General features: G+C 40.4%; 1 protein-coding gene across 1 annotated transcript; it reads left to right on the forward strand.

Moving 5' to 3' along the window:
• On the forward strand, positions 1–27,954 carry LOC131860184 (uncharacterized). Its single transcript, XM_059214561.1, has 4 exons — positions 1–944; positions 7,848–7,983; positions 26,878–26,999; positions 27,858–27,954. The coding sequence occupies exons 1-4, from the start codon at positions 463–465 to the stop codon at positions 27,952–27,954; spliced, it is 837 nt and encodes a 278-aa protein (XP_059070544.1). The 5' UTR covers positions 1–462.
• Positions 27,955–27,971: the final 17 nt, after the last annotated feature.

A 27,971-nucleotide genomic window follows, 5' to 3' on the forward strand; every position in this document is an offset into this window, starting at 1 on the left:
AAATTTCTTCTTTCTAAATCTTATTATTAATTCCTGAGGCAGGGTCATCATGCATCCATCAGAACCAGTTCTAATAGACAACATTAACGAATTAAACTACAAAAGTAAACAGAAGACCAAAATACCTGGAAGTTCAAATTTTGTTCAGACATGAAGTTTAAATGAGTCAGTCAAATGGCAATTGGTATTTGTAATGCAATAATAAGATGTGTAGTAGCAGAACATGTTGAAGCGAATCCTAAGAATTTTGGCAGACACTATGCCAATTTTTAAAATTTTGTCCTTGCATCATTTGGAATCCAGTTTCGCATCATTTAGCAGCAGCTGGGGTTTTGCCGGAGGCTCAAGCTGATCAATACTCATTTCATCATGGTCCCTGTTGTTTGACTTAGTGTGAAGTAGTTCGTGAGTTCGTCTGTCATTTGATTTGAACATGATTCATTTTTAAAAGAGGAATTGGGTATGGCTCAATTGCTTTCTCACTCGTCCGCTTCTTCTTCTACTCTCAAAAGATGTTTACCTATATGCTCTGCTGTTATTCATTCTATCTGGCAAACACCCGTTTCAAGTACATCGCCAGATTCTCGTCTTCCTTCTCCACATCATTATTACACGGCACCATCAGTTAATCAGCATTTGCATAGCCTGACAAATAAGTACGAATTGACCCATGGGTACCCGCTTGAGCTCAAGGGTGGGATTCCATGTTTGCAGCCTTCGGGTTTAATTAATTATAAATGTATAGGGCTTGTGCTTGGAAATAGACTATGGTTTCAAAACCAGTCCACTGCTCAGTTTTCTGGGGTGAGAGAAGCTATGGTAAACAAAGAGAAGGGGTTGTCGTGGATTGATACGTACCTTCCAAGATGGTCGATCCCATACGCCCATTTGGCTCGCCTGGACAAGCCCATTGGAACCTGGCTGCTTGCTTGGCCTTGCATGTGGTAAGCTCACTAAAAATCTTTGTTATTCAATATCTTTAGTTTTGTAATTCTCTGCTCCGTTTATTTTGATCCAAGCCCATGTAAAATTTCAATTTTGTAAGTAACTTAGACACGTAAGAATATTCAGGCCACTTAAAATGTGTTTTTGGTGTACATGACGTAACCAGGTATGCAGAGGCGAGACTATCGAGTTTCAAATGTTTGTAAGGCCGGTGTAATTCCCCTTGCAATTACTTGTAATTGTAAAGACCTTTGAATATTGGACCAACTTTTTTAAGTAAGGTACCAGATGGAGAGGTTTAACACTTATCTCCCATGCAATTAACATCTAAATAATAAATGCAATTGTTTTGCAACTAGACGATCAACCCTAAGATACTATAACCTTCCAAGGTTAGGGGGTCTTGATATAAATACAGTGGACTGAAAATAGCCTTAGTTAATAAATGGGACTTAGCCTTTAAAAATTTTGCAATCCTTCTAAAAAATATTCTTTCAACTCAAACATGAGGTTCTTTCATGTGTCATTGGAACATGGTCCCTCAGTAGATTAGCATTATGAATAGGTTTCTCAGTTACCCTTTTTCTCAGCATTATTTTTTAATAATACCCATGGGTATCATTTGAAATCATTATTATACATAATTGCACTTCCACAGGTACATGATCAAGGTTAACATCCTTCAACCTCATTTTAAGTCTTAACGATGCTGTGTCTTGGCACTCAGATCTTTCCATAAGGCCACTTACCTTATGCAACTGATCGTTATTTAGTATAAGCCATCACAATCAATTCTTATCTTCCACCTTCCAGGTGAATTAAGTACATAATAACTCTATAACCTTACCGGTATTTAGCTGATAACTTCATATCTACTTCATGGTTGAAGTAAATCTCTCATTAAAAGGAGGAAGCTCTAGAGCACAATATACCGTTTCTTGTTTACTCCTTCCCTTAAGTTTATGTTCCTTCACATTTCATCGTATTTCAAAATGGATGTCAGAAGGTTAAATTAGTCACTAACCAGAGAAATAGTCAAAGTAATCATGCTTGCTTCAAGTTCATTGTAGCCCGTTTAAGTAATTAGCATTAACTAATTGAGTCAATGACACATTTTCCAAGAAGGGCCTTAGTTGTAAACCAGCAAGTGGACATAGTATTGATCTAGCTTCAATGGCCATTGATCAGGTTCTATATCTGGATATCCTTGAAACAGACGGAACCAAGCTGTACAGTAATTGCTGATAATATTCATGTGCTAATCTTGTTTACATCCCGTGTCATCAATTACAGAAGCAAACTGTAAGGTGATTTCGTTAACTGTGGCTGCAAATACAATTGTGGAATATGGGTGTGAAATTATGATATCATGGTAGAATCCTAGGAATTTGGCACTATTGTATTTACAATCATAGTTAACGAAATCACCTTACAGTCTGCTTCTTTAATCACAGACACAGATTGTAAACAAGAGTAATACATAAGTATTATCAGCAACTGCTGTAAAGCCTGTTTCCGTCTGTTTCAAGGATATCCAGATTCAGAACCTTATCAATGGCCGTTCAAGCTAGATCAATAGCATATGAGAGGACTTAAAACTAAACTACAATTCTGCAAATACCTCATAGCATCCCATCATCATAGCAATAAGGAGAGAATGAATGATACCTCAAATTCTGAGACAGATTCATTGCCACATCTTAGTTAGGGAATGAGATCTGTTGTACAGACTATCCATAATATAGCTCACCCAAGTATCATTATTTACTCATCTTATAAATTCTTGGTTAAATCTGCCTGTATGCTATTCATCAACAGCTCAGTAAATTTGCATTCCACCTATTCCAAGAGCCCTGCACATTTGGACCAGTACTTCATACCTTATCATGGTTAGATACCATTTAAGTGATGAAAAATTCGATTCAGTCCCTAAAAGTTGGGTAGCCTATATCATAGACTAAATTTGCAAAGAATTTTCCAGGATCTGGATAGCTTATAAATTGACTTAGATTATGTATTTGAATCCAATGGAGATCAACAATTAAGTAGAAAGAAATCCAATTAAGATACTGCAAGCTTTCAAGGAACAAGTGAGGATGTTTAGTATTCCATACAATATGCTTACCAAGAGATTAAGACCTCCATGTTAACTCTCATACTGAATATAGGTAAAGACTACGACCTTACTAAACTGGTCACAACTCCAAAATTAGAATTGAAGACTGGTCAACAAGAAAGAATCTCAGCTTACAAGCTCCACCTAATATTGAGGGTTTATTCACGTTAACATGCAACTTAATCCCCTCAAGCTCCACCTAATGCGGCCCACCTAACTACTGTGACTTAAGGGAATCAGAGGAATGCCATAGTTCACTAACATAGACAGCCTTCCTTTTTATTTCAAATCCTAACTGCTCCTTGGGTTCAAAACCCTTAACTAGCCTCATAATGTGCCAAAAAATGTATCATGCATGGATTAGATGTAAGTAAATACAATTCATTACTAAACACCCTTAACAAGGTGTCTCATCCTTGACAATTGGTGCCCTGGTTTAGTTCGCATATGAACTGTGCATACTTATCTCCAATTGATGCAGCACGATACAATCTTTTCATACGTTAATCATCTGACTATCACATATGAGAACAACACATTCAGCACAAAAAGCACAGCTCTGGATATAGGAATAAGTGACATCACTTCATTATTAGTTTCATTCCCAAAAGGTTGTTGCCAACCTTTGATTACTTGTTGCCAATGGCTAGTTCTTCTGACAAACTGACGTGCCCTATAATATACCCTACCAGGATATTTTGATCAAACTTGTAACTATAATGATCTTAACATTTATGAACCCAAAATACCACAACTTCAACAAATTTATTGTATTGACATTCTGTCAAACAGTTTGAATGTATTCATTGGAGAAGATTTTTCAGACTGAAATTGTTTATGATAATCTATCCAACAGTTTAGAACACATTTGCATTATATATCCCTTTCAACTATTCATAAAGGGCTTGAACATTCTTCCAAACACTTGTCAATCATTCACAGGACTAACATATATCAAATATTGAATTTACAAATTGCTGTCCACAATTTCAGAGGCATAGAAAACTTGTATTCTGACCTTATTATCAGCAGATTTTTACATTTCAAAATTAGTTGTTTGTGAAGCGAGAATCACTAATTCCATGCTAGTATAATGCGTCTTTAATTGAACGCCCACCTCAAATCTGCCAGCAAACCATGCTACACCTTGATATTTCAGATCCCTGTGTTTCTATTGCAGCCTGCAGTATTGTTGTTCAAACCCTCATGCCCCCACAGAACTGTTGGCAATCAGCAAATAAGGGAGTTTCCAATGCTCACAACCTCCTCCAATGACAGTGCCTAATGAGAATGAATGCAGTGAGCAGGGTAAAGAATTTAAATCCCATGCCTTTCCTGGAATACCCATGCCCAGCTTACTCAAATGGTGACCAGCAACAAACTCAATCACCCCAAACACCAAATATTACCATCGCCCAGCAAGATCTAATTCTCACACCAGCAATATGAGGTTGTTTTTAATTGCAAATCTCTCCAACATGGCATCCAAATTTATTCCTTTGTCACAACTGAAGATGGCACCTGGAATCCAATCAATGTAATAAATTCTCATCCAAAAATCAGAGAAAACAGTAATTTTCTGTTAGCTTGCAAACCTCTGGAAAATTATACAATATTCAATTGTTTAGCACCTGCATGAAACCTGTATGATTCCACCTACAATTTGGCTGGGGTAGATGTCTCACCACTGAAACCAATCCAATCCAATAGATGCACCTTTGAATCTTGTGCAAATCGAACAGGCATAACACTAGAATTGTCTTTTATTGTAACACTTCAACCTTACCCCTCGTTCAACACAGATTAGGGGTATACCTGGTACTGAATCCCAATAACTTTCAACTCTAAAGTTAAAGCCTCCAACTTATATAACCCCACTGTCAAAATCATGTACAATTGATTCCTTGACTTAGTGTTCTAATTATCATGGGCTTGGAATAACAATAGCCCTTGATGAGGTATTTGCGCTTCAACAATCACTCAACTCAGTTATCATTTAGGGTTAGGAGTTGATAACTTCCTATTCCATCCCATAATGCAGTTCCCAGGATATGACACATATCTTATACAATGCCAGTCAGTCTTACACACATACAGGCTCAATACCTGAAATATTACCAATCCACTTAAACAGAAAAGAAGACTTTCCATTCACTGTCTGACCACATAAACCTGGAATCTTACCAATTCACGAAACCTGAAAAGAATACTACCATCGACTGTCTTACCGCAGTATTCATATGGGGCTCATAACATCATACTACTTTGATGAATTCCTAGGGCTCCTGTCCACAATAACAATCATTATGGAAATGTCTCCCATTGCTCAGAGAATAACATTGACCTTTTTTTTCTTAGCAACCTCCAGATAACCACAAAATTTTATATATATTCAATCAAACTGGTTCACTCGAGGAAAGATGTAAGTATTTATATTAAAATTTAAATAAGGATTTCCATAACTAAGAATCATAGTTAAATCTCTGAAACAGTCTTCATTTCATAGCTTGGTTCAACTCCCAAACACTACAATCAATGCCTTGAGAAAGGTATAACCCTGGTTTCATATTTTGAACTTCCTTCATCCTTATCTTAATGAATTAATTTCATTAGAAATTGCAACAACTGTTTCAGAGGTTACTAATAAAGGAACGATCTGCTTTTGTTCTCCTAAATTTGCTGAAGAATTTCTTTCTAGCTGAGCTTCAGATGACATATATGACGGCCAAGCCAGATACAAATTTGACATAAAATAGCACCCTTGTGGAAGCCCACAGTGTGGTTTCTTTCCATTTCCTATATATTTGTACCAGTGAGTTTTGTCCTTGTAACCAAGCTGTGCCTGAAGTATACCTTACCAATCCACCTACTCCCTTGAATAAGGGCCTGTGAAATGTAAACACACAGACACAATTTTTGTATGTTGAATTACATAACTGAATTCATTATTAGATAACACTTTTGGTGTTCTGACACCCCAGCCAAGGATGACAGAGCCCTGGAGGGCATGTTACACCATTACAAGTACTGTTTGATTGTGTTTATATGAAATGCTTAACAGGAGTTGACCTTGCCTTTCATAAAGAAAATGCCTTTAGTCATTATAAATTATGTATATATAGCCATAAGTATTGTTAGGTTAGTGGGTGGTACCATAAATTGCATCAACCCTTAATGTGGTACAATATTAGCGCTTAGTTTGTGGGAATAGTTCCTTGCTTTCTGTTGCTATATAAAGGGAGTCATTATATTTTTCAGGACATGTCTTCTTGTGTTGCTGTATTCTATCTTTATATTGAAGGAGCATATGTGTTAGTTTTGATCAGATTTAATAAGTAGGTAGTTTTTAACTTTTATTTGAGCTTTGATCTCAGTTTGATGTTAATTCAAACTATGTAAGGTATGAATTCAATCTGTCACAATATATAAACGATCTTCAGGGTTTATATATATATAGCCACAATCTTTAGTGATGATGACTTGCAGTATATTATCGACCTCCTACAGGTTGATGACAATCACGAACTGCTGTGTCCACCGAATGCTGTAGGTTATCGACTTACTCCAAGTTGACAATAATCACGAACTGTTATTTATTCCTATATGCCACGTGCTGTGTTATCACTGACTGTGTTATCATGGACTGCTGTATAATGATATCTTATTTATCATTGTATGGATATTATCGACTTCTTCCATATATCAATCTTATTCCTGTCACGCTCCAAATGAATCATACTAATATATGATGCTTCATGACTTTCAAAGAAGTCGTGACTCTGCACTAATAGACCCGATGACCATTGGAATCAAACCGATTCAAATATAACCGACATTAGACAATATGTTAACAAATGGAATCGGTTATTTAGAACCGATACTAACAAATATCGATTATGCAATTTTATTCGATAATCGGATATATATGTTGATAAATCAGATAGATAAATCAGTAATCATAAGGATTATATAATATGATAAATCTGTAAACACAAACAGTCTAACTGATCTGCAACTTAAGTACGAAAATAATAACAGGTGTTGGTGTTGGAAATAAGCCACACCCGGACAGATGATGGACTGGTCCAAGAGGGGCCAGTAGCTCAGTGGTAGAGCACTCCAGCAGCGTATGGAAGGTCCTAGGTTCGAGTCCTAGCTGGTCCATGTCTCAACAACAGGAACAAGTAAATCAAATATACAAATGTCTAAGGCCAATAGGCCAATTAGACATTTGTATTAGCTAGATTGATCAGAGGAATCCGACTGTAGGTATAATATCTTCGACAATATGAAGTTAATCCTTAAGGATATTTATACCCTAAAAAATAAAACTCCATCATATCGGCAATGTTATCTTTTCGTCTTTATTTTTCATGTTAGATCATTGGAAAATCTCTTCTATTCTCCTATTTTGTTGGTTATTTCTGCTATTATCATTTATCTTATTTTTCAATTTTAATCAAATATATATACTTTGGCATTTTGATTCATTATATAAAGGGATGTGACATGTCATTGACCTTGAAATTTTCTTCTTCTCTATGGGGGGGAACTTTGTGATGTTCTCTCTGCAAATTTCTATTTCTATCTTAAGTGCCATGGGATAGAGTCTTTCTCTGACTATGGGATTTTTAGCTTCGTATCTTATTTATTACTAATGTTTGTGTTGTTGATGACATGCTTTGAAATTATTTGACTACTAAACTTCTCAAGTTGATAAGCTACGTTCTGTTAAATTTTATGGTCTTTGTGTTTGTTGTTTACAAGATTGTGCAAAACCTTGTAGGTCCATTGCTTTGGCTGCACCATCTGGAAATCTACCTGATTTTAGAATGTTGTCATTGTTTGGAGTGGGAGCTTTGCTTTTGAGAGGGGCGGGTTGCACAGTTAATGACCTACTTGACCGGGATATTGATGTGAAGGTTTGTCTTAGTGTTTTATGGATTTGGTGATAATGAGGAAAAAGGCCTTGATAATGATTCACTGTGCAATCTATGGTTTAATTCACAGCTGTGTTAGTGATTGCTTAATGATATGATACTTGTTATAAATTAGTTTATAACACAAATAATAATCTAAGACAAAATTAAGTTGCTCTTTTTGGCAGATTATATCTGTAATTCGATAAATATGATGTTTGTGTCCCTTTTGAAATGCAATTGTGATTAACAATTTGACAAACCTTTCCTTCTTGTCATTGCACAAACACATGAAGTCTAAGTTTTCTATATTTGTAATGGAGATGTGTGGATACAATATCTGATGATAAATTGTTAACATCAAGTCTTTTGCCATGTGATCTTTTTCAGCTCCACAGGGCATGTATATACAGCAAGGAGCTGGCATGTAGAATTGTGATTTTTCAAGTCTCCAAACTTCGCAGATATATGTAGCCATAGCTGGTCTTGTACTTAATGGTGTTGCTTATGGACTTATTGCATCTCTCAATCTTTAATAAACACTCTTACTAGCTACTCTAGAGGGGCTGTATTTCACGCCAATAAGAAGTATCATGTACTATTTCTAGTTGTCAGGTTCTCTTACTGTGTGAGGGTTATGTTTAGGAGAACTGCTCTTCAAGGGCATTCTCTTTTCCATTTAGCCTGCCTCTCTGTTGATATACAATCTATTGTAATTCTATGGTCCTCTACTTTGTACCAGGAATCTGCACAAAATGTTAAATTTTTCAGAGAACTCATACTGAAATGCTTTACCCTTAGATCAAACTTTGAAAGTCTGTTATTGTGTGCAAGATACATTTAGAAGGAATATCACTTTGGTCAGTAATTAGTGTGAATATCCCACTACTTAAATTCACCGACACAAATTTTATTAATTCCAATATTGTTTTGACTGATTTTAGTTGTTGATCCTTTCGTTAAAGTGCAGAAAAACAGTTCTTATGTCTTGAATCTGTTGTTGTAAGTGTCAACATACATAAAGGAAGAATCTATCAGCAAAATTGAGATAAAGAAAAAGAAAAAAATGGTGTATACACAGCCTTTGACTCGGAGAAACCCAAAATGGGAGAAACACAATAAGAGCAAGGGATCTCTTCTTCATGCCACTTTTTTTTTTTAATTGTCTTGAAAGGGATAACAGCCATCACGGACACCTTACACATTCAAATGGTACACCCTTACATATACACAACACTGCAATTCTTTCTACCCTTACTAATTACGCTTCAAATTCCATGAAATTACTTGGCTAAAACAAATAAGTATGATCCAACCAATTACAACTAAAAGGAACTCTCTTACAATGTCCCTCAAGGTTTAAAGTAGTTCATAAGTTACAAGGGAGCTTCGAAGGGAATCCCAAAGGTCTTTAGAATGCCAATAGATGGAATTCCAAATGTTCAAGCTCCTATCTCAATAGTCTGTCTTTCTATTCATATATGGGGTAGTTTTTGCTTTAGATGAAACTGCCCTGCCTTAGTAGATTTTTTAGTGACAAATCCAGTCACATCCAAAACTGTATGATATTTTTGGTTGGGATTTAAAGCTTCATTGATGCACATTTTCATGATTTAAGAGTTTGTTGAAGGTTTGAATCACTTAGGTAACTTTTTATACCTGTTTTGACCTACTAAGTTCTTTGTAGGGTTCCATGGAATCTCCAAAATGAAGGATTTGGGAAGTAGGGATGGGATTTGGGGATGACATTTTTTCCAAAAAATTGGAGATAGCGTGTTAGTGATGTAGCGTCAGTAGTAATCCTTCTGATCGACTAAGACCAAATATGTGAATGGCCTATCAGCCTTACATATTTGGTAATTTGATCATTTAGATTTAATCATACTGCTTGCCTTAGCCAATTTCTGATATATATCTATTAATATTAATTAGAGTCAGTACTGATAAACAAGTTATTATTAATCTAATGAATATTGTTAAGCAAGCAAATATAATAGATGATCGCTTGTCTTAACTAATCGTAGTTTTAATGAATGAGCGATATTGTATTAACCCGTTACCCTTATGGAAGGTTACGATATGAGAAGTTCATCATTAATATAAAGAGCAATAGAAATCATAATCAAAGAAAACATAATATATCATGCAAAATAAAATCTGTGCAAAGATCGAATAAAATAGAACAAAGAAACAAATTGCAGACCGTGGCAATAAGATTGGAGATAGACATCAGCGAATCTTATATTGCATCTGATTGAACATACAGCTCAGATTATCAGATAACACATAACAGACGACTACTGTAGTTGACAAATCAAAAACCAGATAGCATACTACAGTTATCTGCAGATTGGGTGTAGTATAAAGTTATAAACATCTGATCATATACTAATACATTCAGATCAGGGTCCATATATATAACTGTTCGATTCTCTCCTTATTTGGTGTTGAATGAACATACGTAGTTCATCAGGTAAAGGTTATCTACAGCAGATTAATATTCACTTGGAGCAGATCGAATTCATTACGGGTGTCTGTATTCGTTTGTGGCAGATTGCAGATAGTGAAAGGCAAATTGAATATATACTCACAGCTCGAATTGTTCTACTAATTTGATTGATATCATCCATTGATATCAGATTAAGATTAAAAGACAAATAAAATTAAAATTACCTGCCTATTATAAATCTGATCAAAACTTAACATGGTATCAGAGCCAGGTTGAGCAAATATCAGATCAGATTCATATAAGCAAGATTATCTTCTATTATTTTCTTCAAGTTCATCTATTTCTATCAATTAGAGTTGAGGACAGACTTGAAGGAGCATTAAACTTCGTATGCTTGCTTTGGGGGAAATCGAATTAGACGAATTCGTGAAGGATGCAGTACCGGAACCAAAGGAAGAAGATGAGAAGCTTCAATGGAAGAGAAAGAACAACAAAGCAATGAAAATGCTGGTTGACTCCGTGAAAGATCACATTGTGCCAATCATCTCCAAGATGACGAAGGCATGTGACATGTTCAAAACATTAGAGGAGATGTATGAGATCAACAACATGAGTCGAGCTCTCGCACTGAAGCAACAACTTCACCACATCAAGATGACGAAAGGAGAATCCATCATGTCTTTCTTCGTGAGGATTACCGAATTGAGAGATCAACTCTCTACCATTGGACACTGTTGGTGGCAATATTGTACACGAAAATAAAACTAGTTAATTAAGTTGTAATTGTCTTGGTTAGTTGGCAACCGAGGGTGGCAGTTGCAGTGCGACGGTTGGCGCTCGCACCCCCTCGGTATCTTTATATACTTTTGAATGTAACTTGGGAAGGACAATTATGAATGGAATAACATCTCTTATATTTTATCTGAGATCTATGGCATTATTATTCTGCATTATACGTGTTTTATTTGTATGTTTTAAGTTATTCACCTGAGAGGGCAAACATTTGGTGCCGTTGCCTAGACATACTCGGGAACGGAAGAAGCGGATGGTGCACGGACACGATGGGCCTACCCGTTGGTGAGATAAACCTTAGAGGCCGACGACACGCAAACAGAGCTCTACAGCAGAGAAGACATTGCGACGAGGGAATTTTCAATCCTGCTCTAGATAGCCATCGAGACCTACGTCCGACGAGAGGCCACGGAGGCTGAAATCCCACCAAGTGCCGTGTGGACAGCACTGGAAGTTAGCCTGGCAATAAATCGGTTGATGAACCACCTCCCCCGGTTGCTTGCACAGGCATCGCTGGCACAACAAGCTCGCTTGGAGGAGATTGCCCGGGAAGAGCGACGCCAACAAATCCTCCAACAGTACGAAGAAAGCAGCCGTCGGGAAGCAGAGCGGGATGGCATGAGGCCAGGAAGGAATTGAACCCTAAATCCCATAGGGATAAAGGAACATTCTATATTCAAATAAAGGTGTCATAATATTGACACAAGTTATATCTGATAAAATGAATTAATAAAGGAGTGTTCTGGTTTTATGTGTTGTTATTTATGGAAATGTACGGCAATTAATGCCCAACCTATTAAACAAAGATAGAAATAAGAAAGCAGAAACAGATGAGTGGGAGGCCGCGCAGAGGGCCTTGATTCTGGAGCAACAAGTAGAACGTAGACAGAGGCTGAGGCAACTTGCCGAAGGACGACTTGCCGAAGGGTGGCCTGAAGGGAACCAAGGAGGTGTCACGGAGGGTGCAGAAGCCGAGGGAAATTTCTACGCGTCGCCAGAACACCTTAGGGTGAGAAGCCACGAAGAGTTTCTGGAGGAAACAATGTTACGGAGGAATCTAGTCGAAGAGACTCGGGATCAGTTTAGAAACTTATCCCTTACGCCACGAAGTGAGGATCACCAAAGGGAACCACGAGTGGGCGCGGGTGAGAACGAAGGGGAGGACAACCGTACGACTGTAGGTGCGACACATGGTAGGCAAAACACCGTACCCCTAGTCACCCACGCAGGATACACCACCGACGCCAGAGGGAGTGGCATAGGGGCTCAGACACACCCACAACCACCTCCGGGGAGACGACCCCCATCAATGGTGAGTAAACAGAAACTGCCGAAGTTCAACGGCAATGGGAAGGAAGATCCCGTCTGCCAGCGAACGGTGTTACCGACCAAGACGAATGGGTAGCACAATTCCCAGCAACCTTAAGGGGAGTGGCCATAGACTGGTACTCAGATATGGATAAGGCCAAAGTCAGCACATGGCCCGACCTGAAGGAGTTCGGGATAGAGTTCTGCCTCCTGAGAGACGACAACGAAATAGTCGCCGAAATCTATGGCACAAAGTAGAACAAGAACAAGACTGTCCGAGCCTATAGTCGGTGGCTGAAGGAACTGTTGGGGAAATTGGAGAGTCAACCAGCGGATGGGTTGAAAAAGAGATGGTTCGTGGAGGGATTGAAACACTCCCTCCGGAAGAAGATGAAAATTGTTCCACCGACATCGTACGAAGGCGCATACAATAGAGCAATGGATCTCGAGAGCGAGTCCAAGACATCGAAGAAAAAAAAGGAGGATAGCTCGTCTGAGGATGATGACTCTTCCGAGGAAAGCAACAGCGATGGCGAGGCTAGCAAAAAGGTGCAAGCACTCCAGAAAGACATGGAGCGAATGAGGAGGGAATTCAAAACAATGAGAAGCACTGGTCGAACCGAAGGGGACATATGGTGCACTGAGTGCAAAGAAGAGGGACATACAAAGGGTACTTGCTCGAAGAAGGCATTTTGCGAGATTTGCCAAGTGATGGGACACTTCACCAAGGAGTGCCCATACAACATGAAGACCCGAAGTACGCAAATGAACCAGGTGTTGTTCACGGAGCAGGCCACAACATCTGCACCAGTGGGTACGGGCCAACAAACTAACACAATGGCATCATTTGGAGGATACCGAGATAACAAACGTGGCGGCGGAAGAAATAACAACAATAACAATAACAGAAACCGGATCCAGTATGACGCCAAGGGCCGGCCAATGATCCAGTGTAGGGCCTGCAATCAGTGGGGACACTTCGCTTGCGATTGCACAAAGGAAGCCACTCCTCAGCACCTCTGCCGATGGTGTGGGCCAGGCGACCATGAGAAGGCAAATTGCCCGAAGCCTGGTGTAAACCTTCTAAACATAGAACCCACGAAGGCAGAAGTGTTGGCAATCACAAGGGCACAGGCCAAAAAGGCTGCATATCCAGATCCCCACACATAGACTGAGAGAGTGCAGGAAGCAAGAGACGAGATCACAAAGGAACTGGCCGCACAAGGACAGAACAACCATGAGGCCGCAAGTCTGCCACGGACGAGGGGAGAAGAGAAAATCTTACGACAAATATTGCAGATGGAGGTACCAGTGAGGATTCAAGACCTCCTTGAGACCATGCCGCAGTTAAAAACAACTATCTTAAACTCCGTACCCCCACAAGTGAAAATGAGGGAGGTTGTGAGCCCCACAGTCGACCCCGTGTTAAGGGAGGTCGTAAGCCCCACGGTCAACCCCATGTTGTTGGTAGTCAACAACGGACGCCAACCGGCGGTGGTAGAAATGGGCATACTCGGGACTACCTTGACAGACACTATTGTGGACGGAGGGTCAGGAGTAAATGTGCTCCCAGAAGCAACATGGAAAAAACTAGGAAAGCCTACGTTGTGGTCCCCCACGTTCAACCTACTAGGGGCAGATCAACACGTGATTAAACCCCTTGGTACCCTCATGGGCCAGCAGGTGATGATTGGCACGCAACCATTCGTGTTGGATTTTGTAGTAATTCCTCTGAAGTAGAAAGGGTATGACGCCATTCTCGGGCGTGGGTGGCTCATTGCAGCAAAAGCGAACCATAACTGGAAGTGGAATACTCTTTCCTTGGAAAGCGTGGGGAGGAAGTACATGATCGATTTCCATATGCAGATGGTGAGTGAGGAGTTAGCATCCTCCTCCGACTCAGAATCTGAGGGAGACCGGCTGGGGGAGGGTGGAGACGGACGTCGCATGGAGCTTAGTGACGAAGGGGTGTTAGAACTGGAGGATGCTTAGGGGACGACGGGGACTCCTTGAATGGCCTCTTCCATTGGCAAATGGAAGATTATGAATTATTTACACCCTCGTGCAATGTATTGACCATCGAGGAAGAACCAGATATATTTCCCCCATAATATGGAGAGTACAAGGAAGGGGAGGCCTCGGTGAATGAGATGCTGGCACACCAATTCCCGAAGGGGGAGCCCATTAAATATCAGGAAGCCAATTTAAAGGAGACAAATCTTGGGGGGACGAGTGACCCCAAGATCATCCTTGTCGGAGATGACTGGAATCCAATGCTGAAGGCCGTAGCCTTCAAAATTTTCCTTGAATACAAGGATGTCTTTGCATGGACGTACAAGTACTTGAAGGGTGTGCCCCCAGAGTTATGTGTACACTGCATAACATTGGTAGCGGGAGCCCAACCGGTAAGGAAGCGGCCTTACCATATGAACAAAAATTATGCTACACGGGTGAACGACGAAATTGAGTGGATGTTGGAAGCGGGCATAATCTTCAAAGTGCAGACAAGCGAATGGGTGTCTCCCATTGTGATTTCCCTCAAGAAAGAGGCCAATCAGATCCGGATCTGTGTATACTTCTGGTGTCTGAACGCTGTCATTATTAAAGACCTGTTTCCCATACCCTTCACCGACAACATCTTGGAGGAAGTAGCTGGACATGAAATCTCTTCCTTCATGGATGGGTTCTCTGGGTACAACCAGATATCCATCGCGGAGGAAGATAAGTTGAAAACAACTTTTGTGGTGGAGGACAGTGTGTATGCATACAACCGAATGCCCTTCGGTCTATGCAATGCACCCGCCACCTTTTAGCGCATCATCTTGCACATCTTCGACAAGATGCCGGTGGGGAACTTCAAAGCCTTCCTAGACGATTGGTCTATTTACAGCGGACAGGACATCCACCTAAAAACCCTCGGGGAGTGCCTAGAGAGATGTCGAAGGGCACGGTTGGCCCTCAATCCGAAGAAATGTAGATTCATGGTACCACAGGGAAGATTGCTTGGACACATTGTTTGTAAAGAAGGATTGAAAACGGACCTGGACAAGATTTGGGTAATAGTAGAAATGGAACCTCCTACGGATGTCACTGGGATAAAGTCCTTCCTTGGTCATGTGGGGTACTACAGGAGGTTCATCAAGAACTTCGCTGAGGTGTCCCACCCGTTGGATAGGTTGACACGGAAAGGGGAACCATACATCTGGACAGAGCCACAGAGCAAGGCCTTTGAAGAGCTGAAGACGAGGTTGATGGGAGCACCCATACTGGCATACCCGAATTGGGATAAGGAATTCCACGTTCACGTGGATGCCTCAAATTATGCCATCGGGGCTACATTAGCCTAGGTAGGAGGACACGGGTTGGACCGCCCCGTTTATTTTGCGAGCAGGTTGCTCTCGAAGGCTGAAAAGAACTACTGTACAACAGAACGCGAAGCCCTCGGCATGGTCTATGCCGTACAGAAATTCCGTCATTACCTTCTGGCTACACCATTCACATTTTACGTAGACCACCAAGCACTCATGTACTTGGTAAACAAGCCGATTATCCAGGGGAGGATAAGCCGTTGGCTATTGCTACTACAGGAGTTCACATTTACAATTGTGGTAAGACCGGGGCGAAGCCATGTCATAGTCGATCAATTGCCCCGGATTAAGTTAGGAGAACATCCAGAGGGAGTAAATGATGATTTTCCGGATGCGCACTTGTTCCAAATAGCCGTACTTCCTTCGTGGTACAAGAAGATTGGAGAGTACTTGTCGACGTCTCGATTTTTGGAGGGTATGCCCCCAGGGGAACGGAGAAAGCTCGTATTAAGGAGCAGGACTTTTTCGCTCATCAACAGTTTACTCTACAAAATGGGGCCAGACCAGGTATTAAGGTGTTGTGTCATGGAGGAAGAAGTCCCGAGTGTATTAAGGGGGGCACATGAAGGACCTGCAGGTGGACATATGGGCCCAGACACTACAGCCCGCAAGGTGCTTCGGCAGGATTGTGGTGGCCAACCGTACATCACGATGCCAGGGAGTGGGTTGTGGGGTGCGACACTTGCCAACGGGCGGGCAAACCTCTGAAGCGGGACTTCATGCCCCTCCACCCGTCGCATGCACAGGAACTCTTCGAACGATGGGGACTCGACTTTGTAGGGCCTCTTAAGGCTAGCTGCACACGATGGTGCCATTACATTGTGGTTGCGAGAGAATACTTGACTAAGTGGGTGGAGGCGAGGGCTCTCCCGGATAACTCCGCAGTAAGCACGGCTAAATTTATCTATGAACAAATCATTACGCGATATGGTATACCTATTCAGTTGACCAGTGATCGAGGGGGCCACTTCGTGAACCATGTCATATGGCTGTTGACCTCAGAGTTTAAGATTTTTCACTCATTATCGAGCCTGTACTACCCACGTGCTAATGGGCAGGCCGAGGCCACGAACAAAATATTGGTATCGGTAATTTACAAGTCTTGCGGAGTAGAAAAGGAAGATTGGGAAGAGAAGTTACCCTCTGTACTATGGGCCTACAGAACGACTTACAAGGTGACCACGGGTCAGACTCCGTTCCAACTCATGTACGGGAAGGACGCTTTGGTGCCAGCGGAATTCATGGTGCCAAGCCTTCGCATTGCAATAGAGAACAGACTCGGGGATATGGAGAGCCTGAGGGAGAGACTGTATGCCTTAAGCAAGTTGGACGAAAAAAGAATGATGGCACAATGGGCCACAGAGGCAGCCCAACAAAGACGAAAGGTTTGGCACGACAAGCATCTTCGGCGAATGAAGTTTACTCTTGGGCAGTTAGTGTTGAAATTTAATGGGAGGAATGAAATCAAACCAGGAAAATTTAAAGTACGATGGCTAGGGCCCTTCAAGGTACGCGAGGTCAATACCAACGGGGCGATTAAGTTATGGACGCTCGACGGGAAGGAGATACCAGACGCCATCAATGGGTCGAAATTAAAACAGTACCACGAACGGGCGACCGATCCTGGACCCTCTAGAAGAAATTAAAAAAAAAAAAAACCGTACGGTCGTACGGGTCCGTACGACAGTTGACCGTACAGTTGAAATTAAAAAAAATAAAAATAAAAATAATATAAAAAGAGGAAGCCACGGTGGCAACACCGACGGTGGACCACCGACGGTGGATATCATCGTGCGATGGACCACGCCCACGCAAACATAAAACCCCCGCCGCGCAAAGCATAAAGGCACGCAGCCGCACAAACACATACGCAGCCGCACAAACACGCAGCGACAAGGGAGAAAATTACAATGTAGCGCCGAAAGGAAAAATTACAACGCAGACCCAGCCATCGTAAGAAGGAAAATATCCTAGAGGGAGGAGATTGCACCGGCACACCCGCACACCAAGTACACCCACCCGCCATACACCGTACTACCAACCGACATAAGCAAAGGGAACGTTGATAGCTAGAAGCGAAAAAAAAAAAAGTGGCAGCAGGCAGTTGGAAGTGGCAAAAGTCGCAGACTGGTTTCAAAGCTATAAAAGCAAATTAAAGAATTAATCCGAGACCAATGGTCACAAATAAGAACAAGGCAGATTGGCGAAAACGGTTACAGCCATTAGAAGACAAGTTGCAGGGAGGGCAAAAAGCTTCAGAAGCGAGTGCAGACACAGGCAAACAAGTTTTGCCATCTGGGGTGTGTATTGCAGGCAACCTCAGGATGAGCAACAGTCAGAAAAGCAAGAAGCATCATCCAAAACCCTTGGCGACAAAGGATAGGGATGAGGTAATAGCAGATAATATTGTGTTCGAAGGTCTGAATGGAATAGACTGTCGGAACTGGTGGGCGAAGACACCTCACGATGATCTGATAAAGAAAAGCCTTCGCCAGGCACAGGTACACTGGGCCGTCCAGATGCCAGTTTTCTGTATAAAGGACTTTGAGGTGGTTTTGCGCGCCATGATTGGCAGCTATGACAGACACCGCCACCAGTCTGTATTTGATTATCAACACCAGTGGATAATTGTTTCATTCACGACAGGCGAGTTCACTAGGGTGTTTGGCATATCGGGGGTGAAAGGGAAAAAAATAGACACTTCACAGAAAATAGCTCCAGAAAATCGTGCCACATTACTGCAGTTGATGTTGCACGATAACCTCACCCAGGGAGAAAAAGATAGCCTCAAAAGTGCAGGCAAGAGTCGGGGGGTAAAGAAAACATTTTTTGCCAAGGGAGTATGGTGATGTCTGTTGTCCGTGGTGAAGAGTCGCCTCACAGGTGCCAGCCGTGCGTCCGACTTAGCTATTGCACAGATAGTGTTGATGAATGGGCTGGACAATGGGGTGGTATATGATTGGGCGTCACTACTGGCAGATAGAATGGATGAGTTCATGACCCTGCAGTACAAAATTTTTTACATGCCCCATCACGCCATTGGGTTATTTTTGGATGCAGTTCGCGCTTAGATCACCCCAGGCTCACAGCCATTGGAGCCGCAAGGGCGTGTTGCACTAGACCAACCGCCCATATTCTATTGGTCGCACTTGGATGCCTTGGCACATGGCGCAAAGGCACATTTGGGCACAAAAAGAAAGAAGGCCGCCATGTCCGACACGGAGTTTGACACAGAAGAGTCCGATGCAGATAACGACAGGGAAGAATCTGCAGACACCTCCCAGGTGAGCGGAGGGAGCTTCCAGTTGGCAGGAAGAAGAGGCGACCAGTTGTCTGAAGAGGAGGTAGTGGAATCGGCCGATACAGAAGGGTCTATTTTCGCATCGCAGGTACAGGTCCACTTTACACCAGCACGCTTATCGGAGACTTGTCAGTTGGCGGTGCCGCGGTCATTCGGAACAGTGAGCGTAGTCACCATGGTGCCAGTTCCTAGCTTTGGGCAGCCTCGGGTGACGATAGCGATGGCACCACCGCGGGTGGAGACCTTGGCGAGTGCAGAGGCTTCCATGGTGCACGATGTGCCAGAGGCTTCCATGGTGCACGATGTGCCGGATGTGCCAGGTTTACCAGGCTATATGCAGGAGGCAATGACAGAAGCAGGCGCTCTTCATGATGACCTCAGTGCTTGGTTGAGCCGTTACTAGCTTACACCTGTGGCACCGGCGGGAGAGGCCGCTCTATCTCTAGGCAGGACCATGCATTCCTTGGATATCATTGATCTAGAGGAAGGGAGTTCTCCGAGCAGTAGGGCGCTTCAGAGGGTTTCATCACCCCCGACGGTTGTAGTAACCAGTCTGTACAGAGAGGAGGGGGTGCCTGTGGGAGTACAACAGGGTACAGGAGAGTTGGAGTAGTTCATTGGCGAGATGACTCTGAGAGCACATCGGCTTGTGTCATCTGCCACACTCTAGGCGGATGCCGCCATGGTTGAGTAGGTCGAGGGGCTGTTGACCTTTGCCCACACCAGATGCAGAGAGGAGTTTGAGAGGTGTTTTGAGTGTGCCGCGTGGCCTGAGATGGAGAACCAGACGATGCTGGAGGCTTGGAACCTCACTGAGGGGGTTGGCGAGACCCAGATGCAGTTGTTGTTGCGAGAGGTGGAGCAGGCCTTCCGTGAAGGTTATCTTGAGCTTCGAAGGACACAACAAACGACAACCACAGTTGAGGCCTTGCGCGTAGTAGCAGTGACAGCTCGGGAGGAGCTGACTACCAGGTTTCGGGAGCTGGAGGCTACCATGGCACAGACCCAGACGGCGATGGACACTTTAGTAGCAGAGAAGTCTGCCTTGCTGATACAGTTGGAAGAGGAAAGGGCATCCAGAGAGCTGTTGGAGACTCGATTGGTCAGTGCACTGGAGAGTGTGGACAAGAAGGATAAGGAGGTGTTGGAGGCAGCCTATATGGTAAAGACTGCCATGGAGCGGTAGATGGTGGCAGAACGGGATTGAAAGAGGAGGACGGAGCAAGTGTATGAGCTCCGTGGGCGCTTGGCGTCCACCGCTACACCACCATCGATGCCTTCTTCTTCAGGGACACCCTCTGCACCCCCTTAATTTTTTGATTTTGGGTTTTGTAGTCCCCATGTATTCTCCATTTTGTTGTACGTTGCCTGGAGATCTTTTCTTTTGGGGGGGATGATGTTGGCGGCAATATTGTACACGAAAATAAAACTAGTTAATTAAGTTGTAATTGTCTTGGTTAGTTGGCAACCGAGGGGTGGTAGTTGCGGTGCGACGGTTGGCGCTCACACCCCCTCGGTATCTTTATATACTTTCGAATGTAACTTGGGAAGGACAATTATGAATGGAATAACATCTCTTATATTTTATCTGAGATCTATGGCATTATTATTCTGCATTACGTGTTTTATCTGTATGTTTTAAGTTATTCACTCGAGAGGGCAAACAGACACACCATAAATAGCAAAGAATTAACCATGTTGGCTCTTAATGGTCTTCCTTCATCATGGGAATCATTTATTCAAGGGATAAGTGCAAGATCAAAACTCGTAAATTTTGATCAATTGAAGATAGATTGCATTCAAGAAGAGTCAAGATTGGCTACAAGAGGTATTGGCCAAAGCTCCACAAATGAAGATATTCATGTTCTTGCTGTGCACTCCTCAAAGAAGAAGGGTAAGAAAGGACACTCCAAAAGAAAGAAAGATAAGGAATCAAATGATGCTCCTACACACAAAAGAAGGAAGGACATTTCAGAAATCCAATGCTTTAGATGTGACAAATATGGTCACTACGCAATAAAATGTCCAATCAGGACTATGCCTCAAGCTTCCATTGCGGATGTTGGTGAGACTATTCCACAAAAGGATTCAAATGGATTCATATTCTAATTTGAGAGAGGCTATAGAGTTTGGAAGTTCTATTTGTAAAGAAGAGATTGAAATTCAGGAAGAATATGCTGAGGACTTTAGTGGAGATTCTGAGATTTTGCATTTCCATTTTTTATAAAACAAATATCTACCTGCAAAGTTGCAACAGTTCACTTGTGAAAGCCATAGAGGCACTTGTGCTGGTAATGATAGCATCTAGGGTTACAAAGCCAAGATTGAGACAAGAGGGCTCTCTCAGTGAGAGGGAGCATATTGAAAGGGGATTTTGTTCTAAATCTCAAGATGATCATATTCCTGCTTAGGGCTTGATCTTATGACAGTAGTTCCATCGTGGTTTTGGATCTAGCACTTCCAATCGTATGAGGATCATACCAGATGATAAGAGTCTCCTAAAGAAAGATATCTTCCATGATTGGGACCATGTGAGCAGGGGATGCTTCCGTGACAGAGGGAGCAGCTAAGAGGATGTGCTTCTATTGATATCTGAGGATCTTGGTTATATTGGTTAAGGGGGAGTGGACCATATCAAGATGGTTTCTCTAGTGATCAGTTAAAGGACTATGATTCATGAGATGCAGTCCCATTTATGTAGGCTAGAAGACCTTTATGCTGACTTCTAGGTCATGATATTCCTGGATAGATGAATACTTGGTGAGATTGGAATACATCAAGAGTGATGTAGACTCCAACCTTGTACGTCATGAAAGGTCAAAGCATGTGGAGATCAAGTATCACTATGTTAGAGACATGGTAGAAAGGTATGCTATTCACTAATGTATTCTTCTTTTCAAAAGATGTTTTAAAGTGTAAACTCTTGTGATTGCATTTCCCTTTGAGAGAGACTTAAGGAGAAAGCCCTTATCTACATCCTCTGATATGGTTCATGGTGGATGTCATGTGCGTGACTCCATGACATTTTTGGTTCAGTGCTTGATGAGCCCCTGTGAACATTATTGTGAGGTGACGATCTCACAATAGTGAACACTTGTACATCTGATCATTATCGTAAGGTGACGATCTTGCGATATTGATTGATCATACCATTATGATGGATATCATGGGACGTGATATCTATGGATATGTCATAATGGTTTATATCTCTAGTAGTAATATCTATGGATATGCCATAATGGTGGATATCATGAGACGTGATATCCATGGATAAGCCATAATGGTGGATATTACATAAAGAGATATTCATGGTGGATTTCATGTGACATGAAATCCATGGACATGCCATGTAGTAATATCTTTGTATATATCATTATGGTGGATATCGATGAAGTCATATCTATGGATATGCCATAATGATCGATATCTCATGAAGTGATATCTATGGATATGCCATAATGGTGGATATCATGTGAGGTGATATCTATGGATAAGCCATAATGGTGGATATTAGATGAGGAGATCTCTATGGTGGATATCACGTGAGGTGATATCCGTGGATAAGCCATAATGGTTGTGAGGTGATATCTATGGATAAGCCATAATGGTGGATATCACGTCAAGTGATATCTATGGATAGGCCATAATGGTTGATATCACATGAGGTGATATCTATGGACAAGTCATGATGGTTGACATCACAATGAGGTGATGTAACTTGTAAACGTTAAGAAGGATTCCTCCCTAGCTAAGAGGGAGTGTTAGTGATGTAGTGTCAGTAGTAATCCTTCTGACCGACTAAGACCAAATATGTGAATGGCCTATTGGCCTTACATATTTGGTAATTCAATCATTTAGATTTAATCATACTTCTTGCCTTAGCCGATTTCTGATATATATCTATTAATATTGATTAGAGTCGGTATTGATAAACAAGTTATTATTAATCTAATGAATATTGTTAAGCAAGCAAATATAATAGATGATCGCTTGTCTTAACTAATCGTAGTTTTAATGAATGAGTGATATTGTCTTAAGCCGTTACCCTTATGGAAGGGTACGATATGAGAAGTCGTATCTCCCCGAGGAGATACGACTCTCATCATTAATATAAAGAGCAATAGAAATCATAATTGAAGAAAACACAATATATCGTGCAAAATAAAATCTGTGCAAAGATCGAATAAAATAGAACAAAGAAACGAATTGCAGACCGTGGCAATAATATTGGAGATAGACATCAGCAAATCTTATATTGCATCTGATTGAACATACAGCTCAGATTATCAGATAACACATAACAGATGACTACTGTAGTTGATAAATCAAAAACCAGATAGCATACTGCGGTTATCTGCAGATTGGATGTAGTATAAACATCTGATCATATACATATACATTCAGATCGGGGTCCATATATATAACTGTTCGATTCTCTCCTTATTTGGTGTTGAATGAACATACGCAGTTCATCAGGTGAAGGCTATCTACAGCAGATTAATATTCACTTGGAGCAGATCGAATTCATTACGGGTGTCTGTATTTGTTTGTGGCAGATTGCAGATAGTGAAAGGCAAATTGAATATATACTCACAGTTCGAATTGTTCGACTAATTTGATTGATATCATCCATTGATATCAGATTAAGATTAAAAGACAAATAAAATTAAAATTACCTGCCTACTATAAATCTGATTAAAACTTAACATAGCAGGGGATAATGGTCAGAGTAATATATAAGAATTAATATTTGAAAAATTAATTGTAAAAAAATGTGAAAGAAATTGCAATTTATCATTGATGTGAATAATTTGACAATCAGTTGATCCAAAATTTTGAATATATATATTATAATAGTCAATTTCTTGGTTTCATCAAGTTTGGAATACAAGGTTACAAACTTACAAGTATGATGGGCCAATGACTATTGAACTCATTGCTTGGTGCAAATATTGTGCCATACTTATCATCACTCATAGTCTTAGGATTCAACCATACTTAGTAGAGTTGTTGACTTTCAAGCCAAGCCAAGTCATTTGAGTCCTGTAGACTTGACTATGAGTCTAGGTGAGTCTCTATTGGATTCCGTGAGTTTGGTAGAATTGCCAAACTTACAAGTATCAAACTTGGCTACCTAAAACCCCCTCAATTTTTTTTTTTTTTCTAAATACTTTTAAAAGAAAGCATTGATAGGGCCTAATTACTGCTCTATGGAATCAATACTTGTTTTTTTGAAGGTTTTAGAGTCTAGACTCATGGAGTGTGCTAAAAAGTGATAAAACTATGAAAAATGGCATTTGCTATGAAAGCCCTTGTGGTCTTCAAGGCCTTAATTTGGGCTTTGGTGGCAGAAGCTTTGCTCCTCAACCTTGCTCTACATCATGATAAGGAACATGCTCTAGGTGTTGCTTCTGATTCTATGAGGGGTGCTATCCCTCAACCCTAATGGGGATTGCCAAAAGCAAAAAACATAAAATTGTTTTGGGCTGCACCAGATGGAAAAGTAGGTTTCTTTCCTCGTTTGGCTTAAAATAGCAAAAATAATGTCTCCCACTCTATTTTTATGAAAATTTCAGCATTTTTTTTATATTTCTTGAGTTTCTCCAAATTAAATCCCAATAAATTTAATTATATTTGTACTTTTGGTTTTCTTATTTAGTTTTGATCTTGAGTAATGCTACTATGGCTACAACACATTGTGGGCCTATTTGAGATATGAGCATCCCATGTAGAGATGGTGATGCAGTGTTGACTGATATAGGCCTCTCTCTATAATAGTTCATTCTTCCTCATGATTTTTGTTTTTGTATTAGATGCTACGGTATCATAATCAACAAGTTTTGCTCAAAACACTTGAGAATATTTATATATTTATAAATCTTGTTTCCTTTAGCTCAGATTTGCCTTTATACTCATTTGTTCGACGTATATTTGTGCATGTGATCAAAGTAGCTTATAACTGATTAGTTTTTTACATCTTTAAAGTTGATTTATAGAAGAGTGCATATAAAAACTGTAATTCCTTGAAAAAAAATTGTATTTTGTGTTTTTTTCAATGTGTTGAGTTTGGGTCCAAGGTCAAAATCAGCTTGCTGAGTTTGTGTTGAGTTTAAGTTTGCTAACTATGTTATCACTAAAATTACTATTCAACTAGCTCTTGCAAGTGGACACCAACCAATCTTGTATGTGTAGTTTGATCCTCATCTATTTGCACGAATTCCTATAGGTGGACATCCCTCCATGCTATTGGATTGTCCTTGTACTCAATCTTTTTGCAATCATGAGACACTAGGCTCTATTTACCACCCCAAACTTCTTTGCTCTCTTAGAGGTAAGCATGTTCCTCTTGACAAAGAAAATGGAGTTGTGTATAGACCAATTCTTCTCAATATTAGAGGAATTACAAACTTCTAGTGAGGCGAATAACTAGTGCACTTTTCATTGATGGAGGCACATATAATTGCCACCATGCCACTAGATTGTGTCATTGCAAAATTTGTTGCTTGACTTTGTTGAATTCACATAACCCATGAGTTTGATGAATTTGGTCCACACATGTCAAATCAATGAGGCCTTCTTCACACTATAGATCGTGTTGACGACCTTCGTAAAGAATATCTTAACCTCCATGTCATCGATAGGGAGAACTCTACTAGGCCTATGCAGAAACCACTTTGGGTTCAATGTATAGCTGACCAATGTACAAATAAGTTATGAGCTTCTTGCATTTCCATTGAATGATAGGCTGAATGTACTCATTATAGTGTTGCAATTTGGAGGAGTCTCTTTATTGTACAACAACCTTCATTTGGCCATGCATGTTGTCAGTGCACTTATATATCTCCCCAACACTTGGAGCATCAAAGTCCCAATATCAAATCATTGTGAAAAATGGGAAACGATGGAGTTGATGCATTTTGCATCACACCAAAAGCTGTTGCTCATCACCACCCCTTGTCTTATGCTTTGTCTTTGACTCCAATGTTATTTATCAAACAAATAAAAGTAAATACAACAATGTTAGCTGAATATTTTACAATATTGGTCAGGGCTTCAACATGGTCCTGGGTGAGGGATTTCATAGATAAATAAAACTTGAGAAATAGCTCCACAAGATTATATCTTCATCGCTTGTGTCAAAATTTTGCATCAATATGCTAAGTGGTGATATTAGCCAACTTCACTAACACGTCTGATCCATTTTGGGTTGCTTTTCTAGTCCAGTATTGTTTTATGCTTTCTCCCATCTTTGTTGTTAACAGATGCACGACTTCAATTCTATTTGTCCTTATACCTTGTGTCAAAATTTTGCACAAATATGTTAATTCTGTAGAAAACTCATGCTGAAATGTTTCATCCTTAGATAAAGATTTAAAAAGTTTCATTAGAGTTCTGTATGGTAAATTATGGTCATGCTCATATGGAGGATTGCAGAAGACGAAAATTCTTTACTCATTTAGTGTTTTTTAGTTAATGAGAATGCTTTCCATCTTTAACCATAAACTAAGAGTTTATAATTGAGGGTATTGTTTTTGAAATCAAATGAAAGCTGAAGCATGTTGTAATATAATTTCTTTCTGTATTTAAGGACATTTCTTCATTAGATTTGATTTCAGTGCTATTGTTTATGCAAATGAAGTGTCTTATAACTTAGTTTGAACTGCATCACTCTCTTGTAGGTACAAAGGACTATGTCACGGCCAATTGCATCTGGTATGTTAACACCTTTCCAAGGGCTATGCTTTCTGGGCTTCCAGTTGCTTTTGGGACTTGGGATATTGCTACAATTAAATAACTATAGGTGAGTTTCTTGGGGAAGTTGTGTGTGTGTGTATGTAGTATAAGATTTCAAATGTCAGAGCATTCTTCAAATTGCTTTTTTTCAGAGTTTATCTAATAAATTTAAACTTTCTTGCATGTAGAGATTGTAAATAACTAAATAAGTTAATAATTGAATCCAAGGCAAAAGTTTTCTGAAGAGCTATGAGAAATTTTGTGCCATGAGAAAGTTTCTTTTCTATTTCCTGTTGTTTATTGGAGCTGAGGGGCTCTGGATTTGCCAAAAGAAATTGGACGAGCAGTTACCTGAACCTCTCAAATGAAAGACAGTCTCCATTTACTTGGAGATTTCCAACACAACCGTAGTCTCATAGAATTTATTTTCTGAATCTAGATATTCCTCTCCAAAATTCTCTACTTTTAGGAATTCTGAAACTAGCACATTTTCATGCAACAAATGAGACATGGATGTGGTTTGGCGAATCTAAAACAAATTACAAACCATTTTTAATACTCAAGCAGAGCAAGTAAAAGGAATTGCAAATCTGTTTGCCTAGAAATGCTTACATTTCCACTAAATAAATGCAGAGGAAATATGTTTTATGCTGTTTAGGTCTGCTATACACTTATTTCTCTTTTTTGTTTTCCTTCGCTTATACAAAAAATTACTGTGCATGGAACAAAACTGAATGGTATAGGAAAAATTGAAGTGCACTGAAATTTCAATCTGGGGTACACAACTGATTTTTATAATCTTAGATAAAAAACCTGCCACTTCAAGTGAATGCAGATTTGTCATGCCCCCGCCATAAAAAGAATATTGATTCCCTAAGAAAATCGTCTTAGTTATAAGACTTAATGTTTTTCTTAATATGTTAAGCAAACAAGGAAGTACCAACTCAGGAACAGCGATTGCAGCGATTGATTTGTTTATATTAAAACAGAAACAGCGATTAGAATACACAAACAGGCAGTAATCACTATTAATACATAT

Source organism: Cryptomeria japonica, chromosome 11, assembly GCF_030272615.1.
Source record: "Cryptomeria japonica chromosome 11, Sugi_1.0, whole genome shotgun sequence".
NCBI lineage: Eukaryota > Viridiplantae > Streptophyta > Pinopsida > Cupressales > Cupressaceae > Cryptomeria > Cryptomeria japonica.

Excerpts from the sequence above, each read along its gene's own strand:
- LOC131860184 (XM_059214561.1), top strand. The coding sequence starts at position 463 with ATGGCTCAATTGCTTTCTCACTCGTCCGCTTCTTCTTCTACTCTCAAA. Across the intron at positions 7,984-26,877 it reads ACCGGGATATTGATGTGAAG|GTACAAAGGACTATGTCACG; the intron begins GTTTGTCTTAGT and ends ACTCTCTTGTAG. Across the intron at positions 27,000-27,857 it reads CTACAATTAAATAACTATAG|CAAACAAGGAAGTACCAACT; the intron begins GTGAGTTTCTTG and ends TAATATGTTAAG.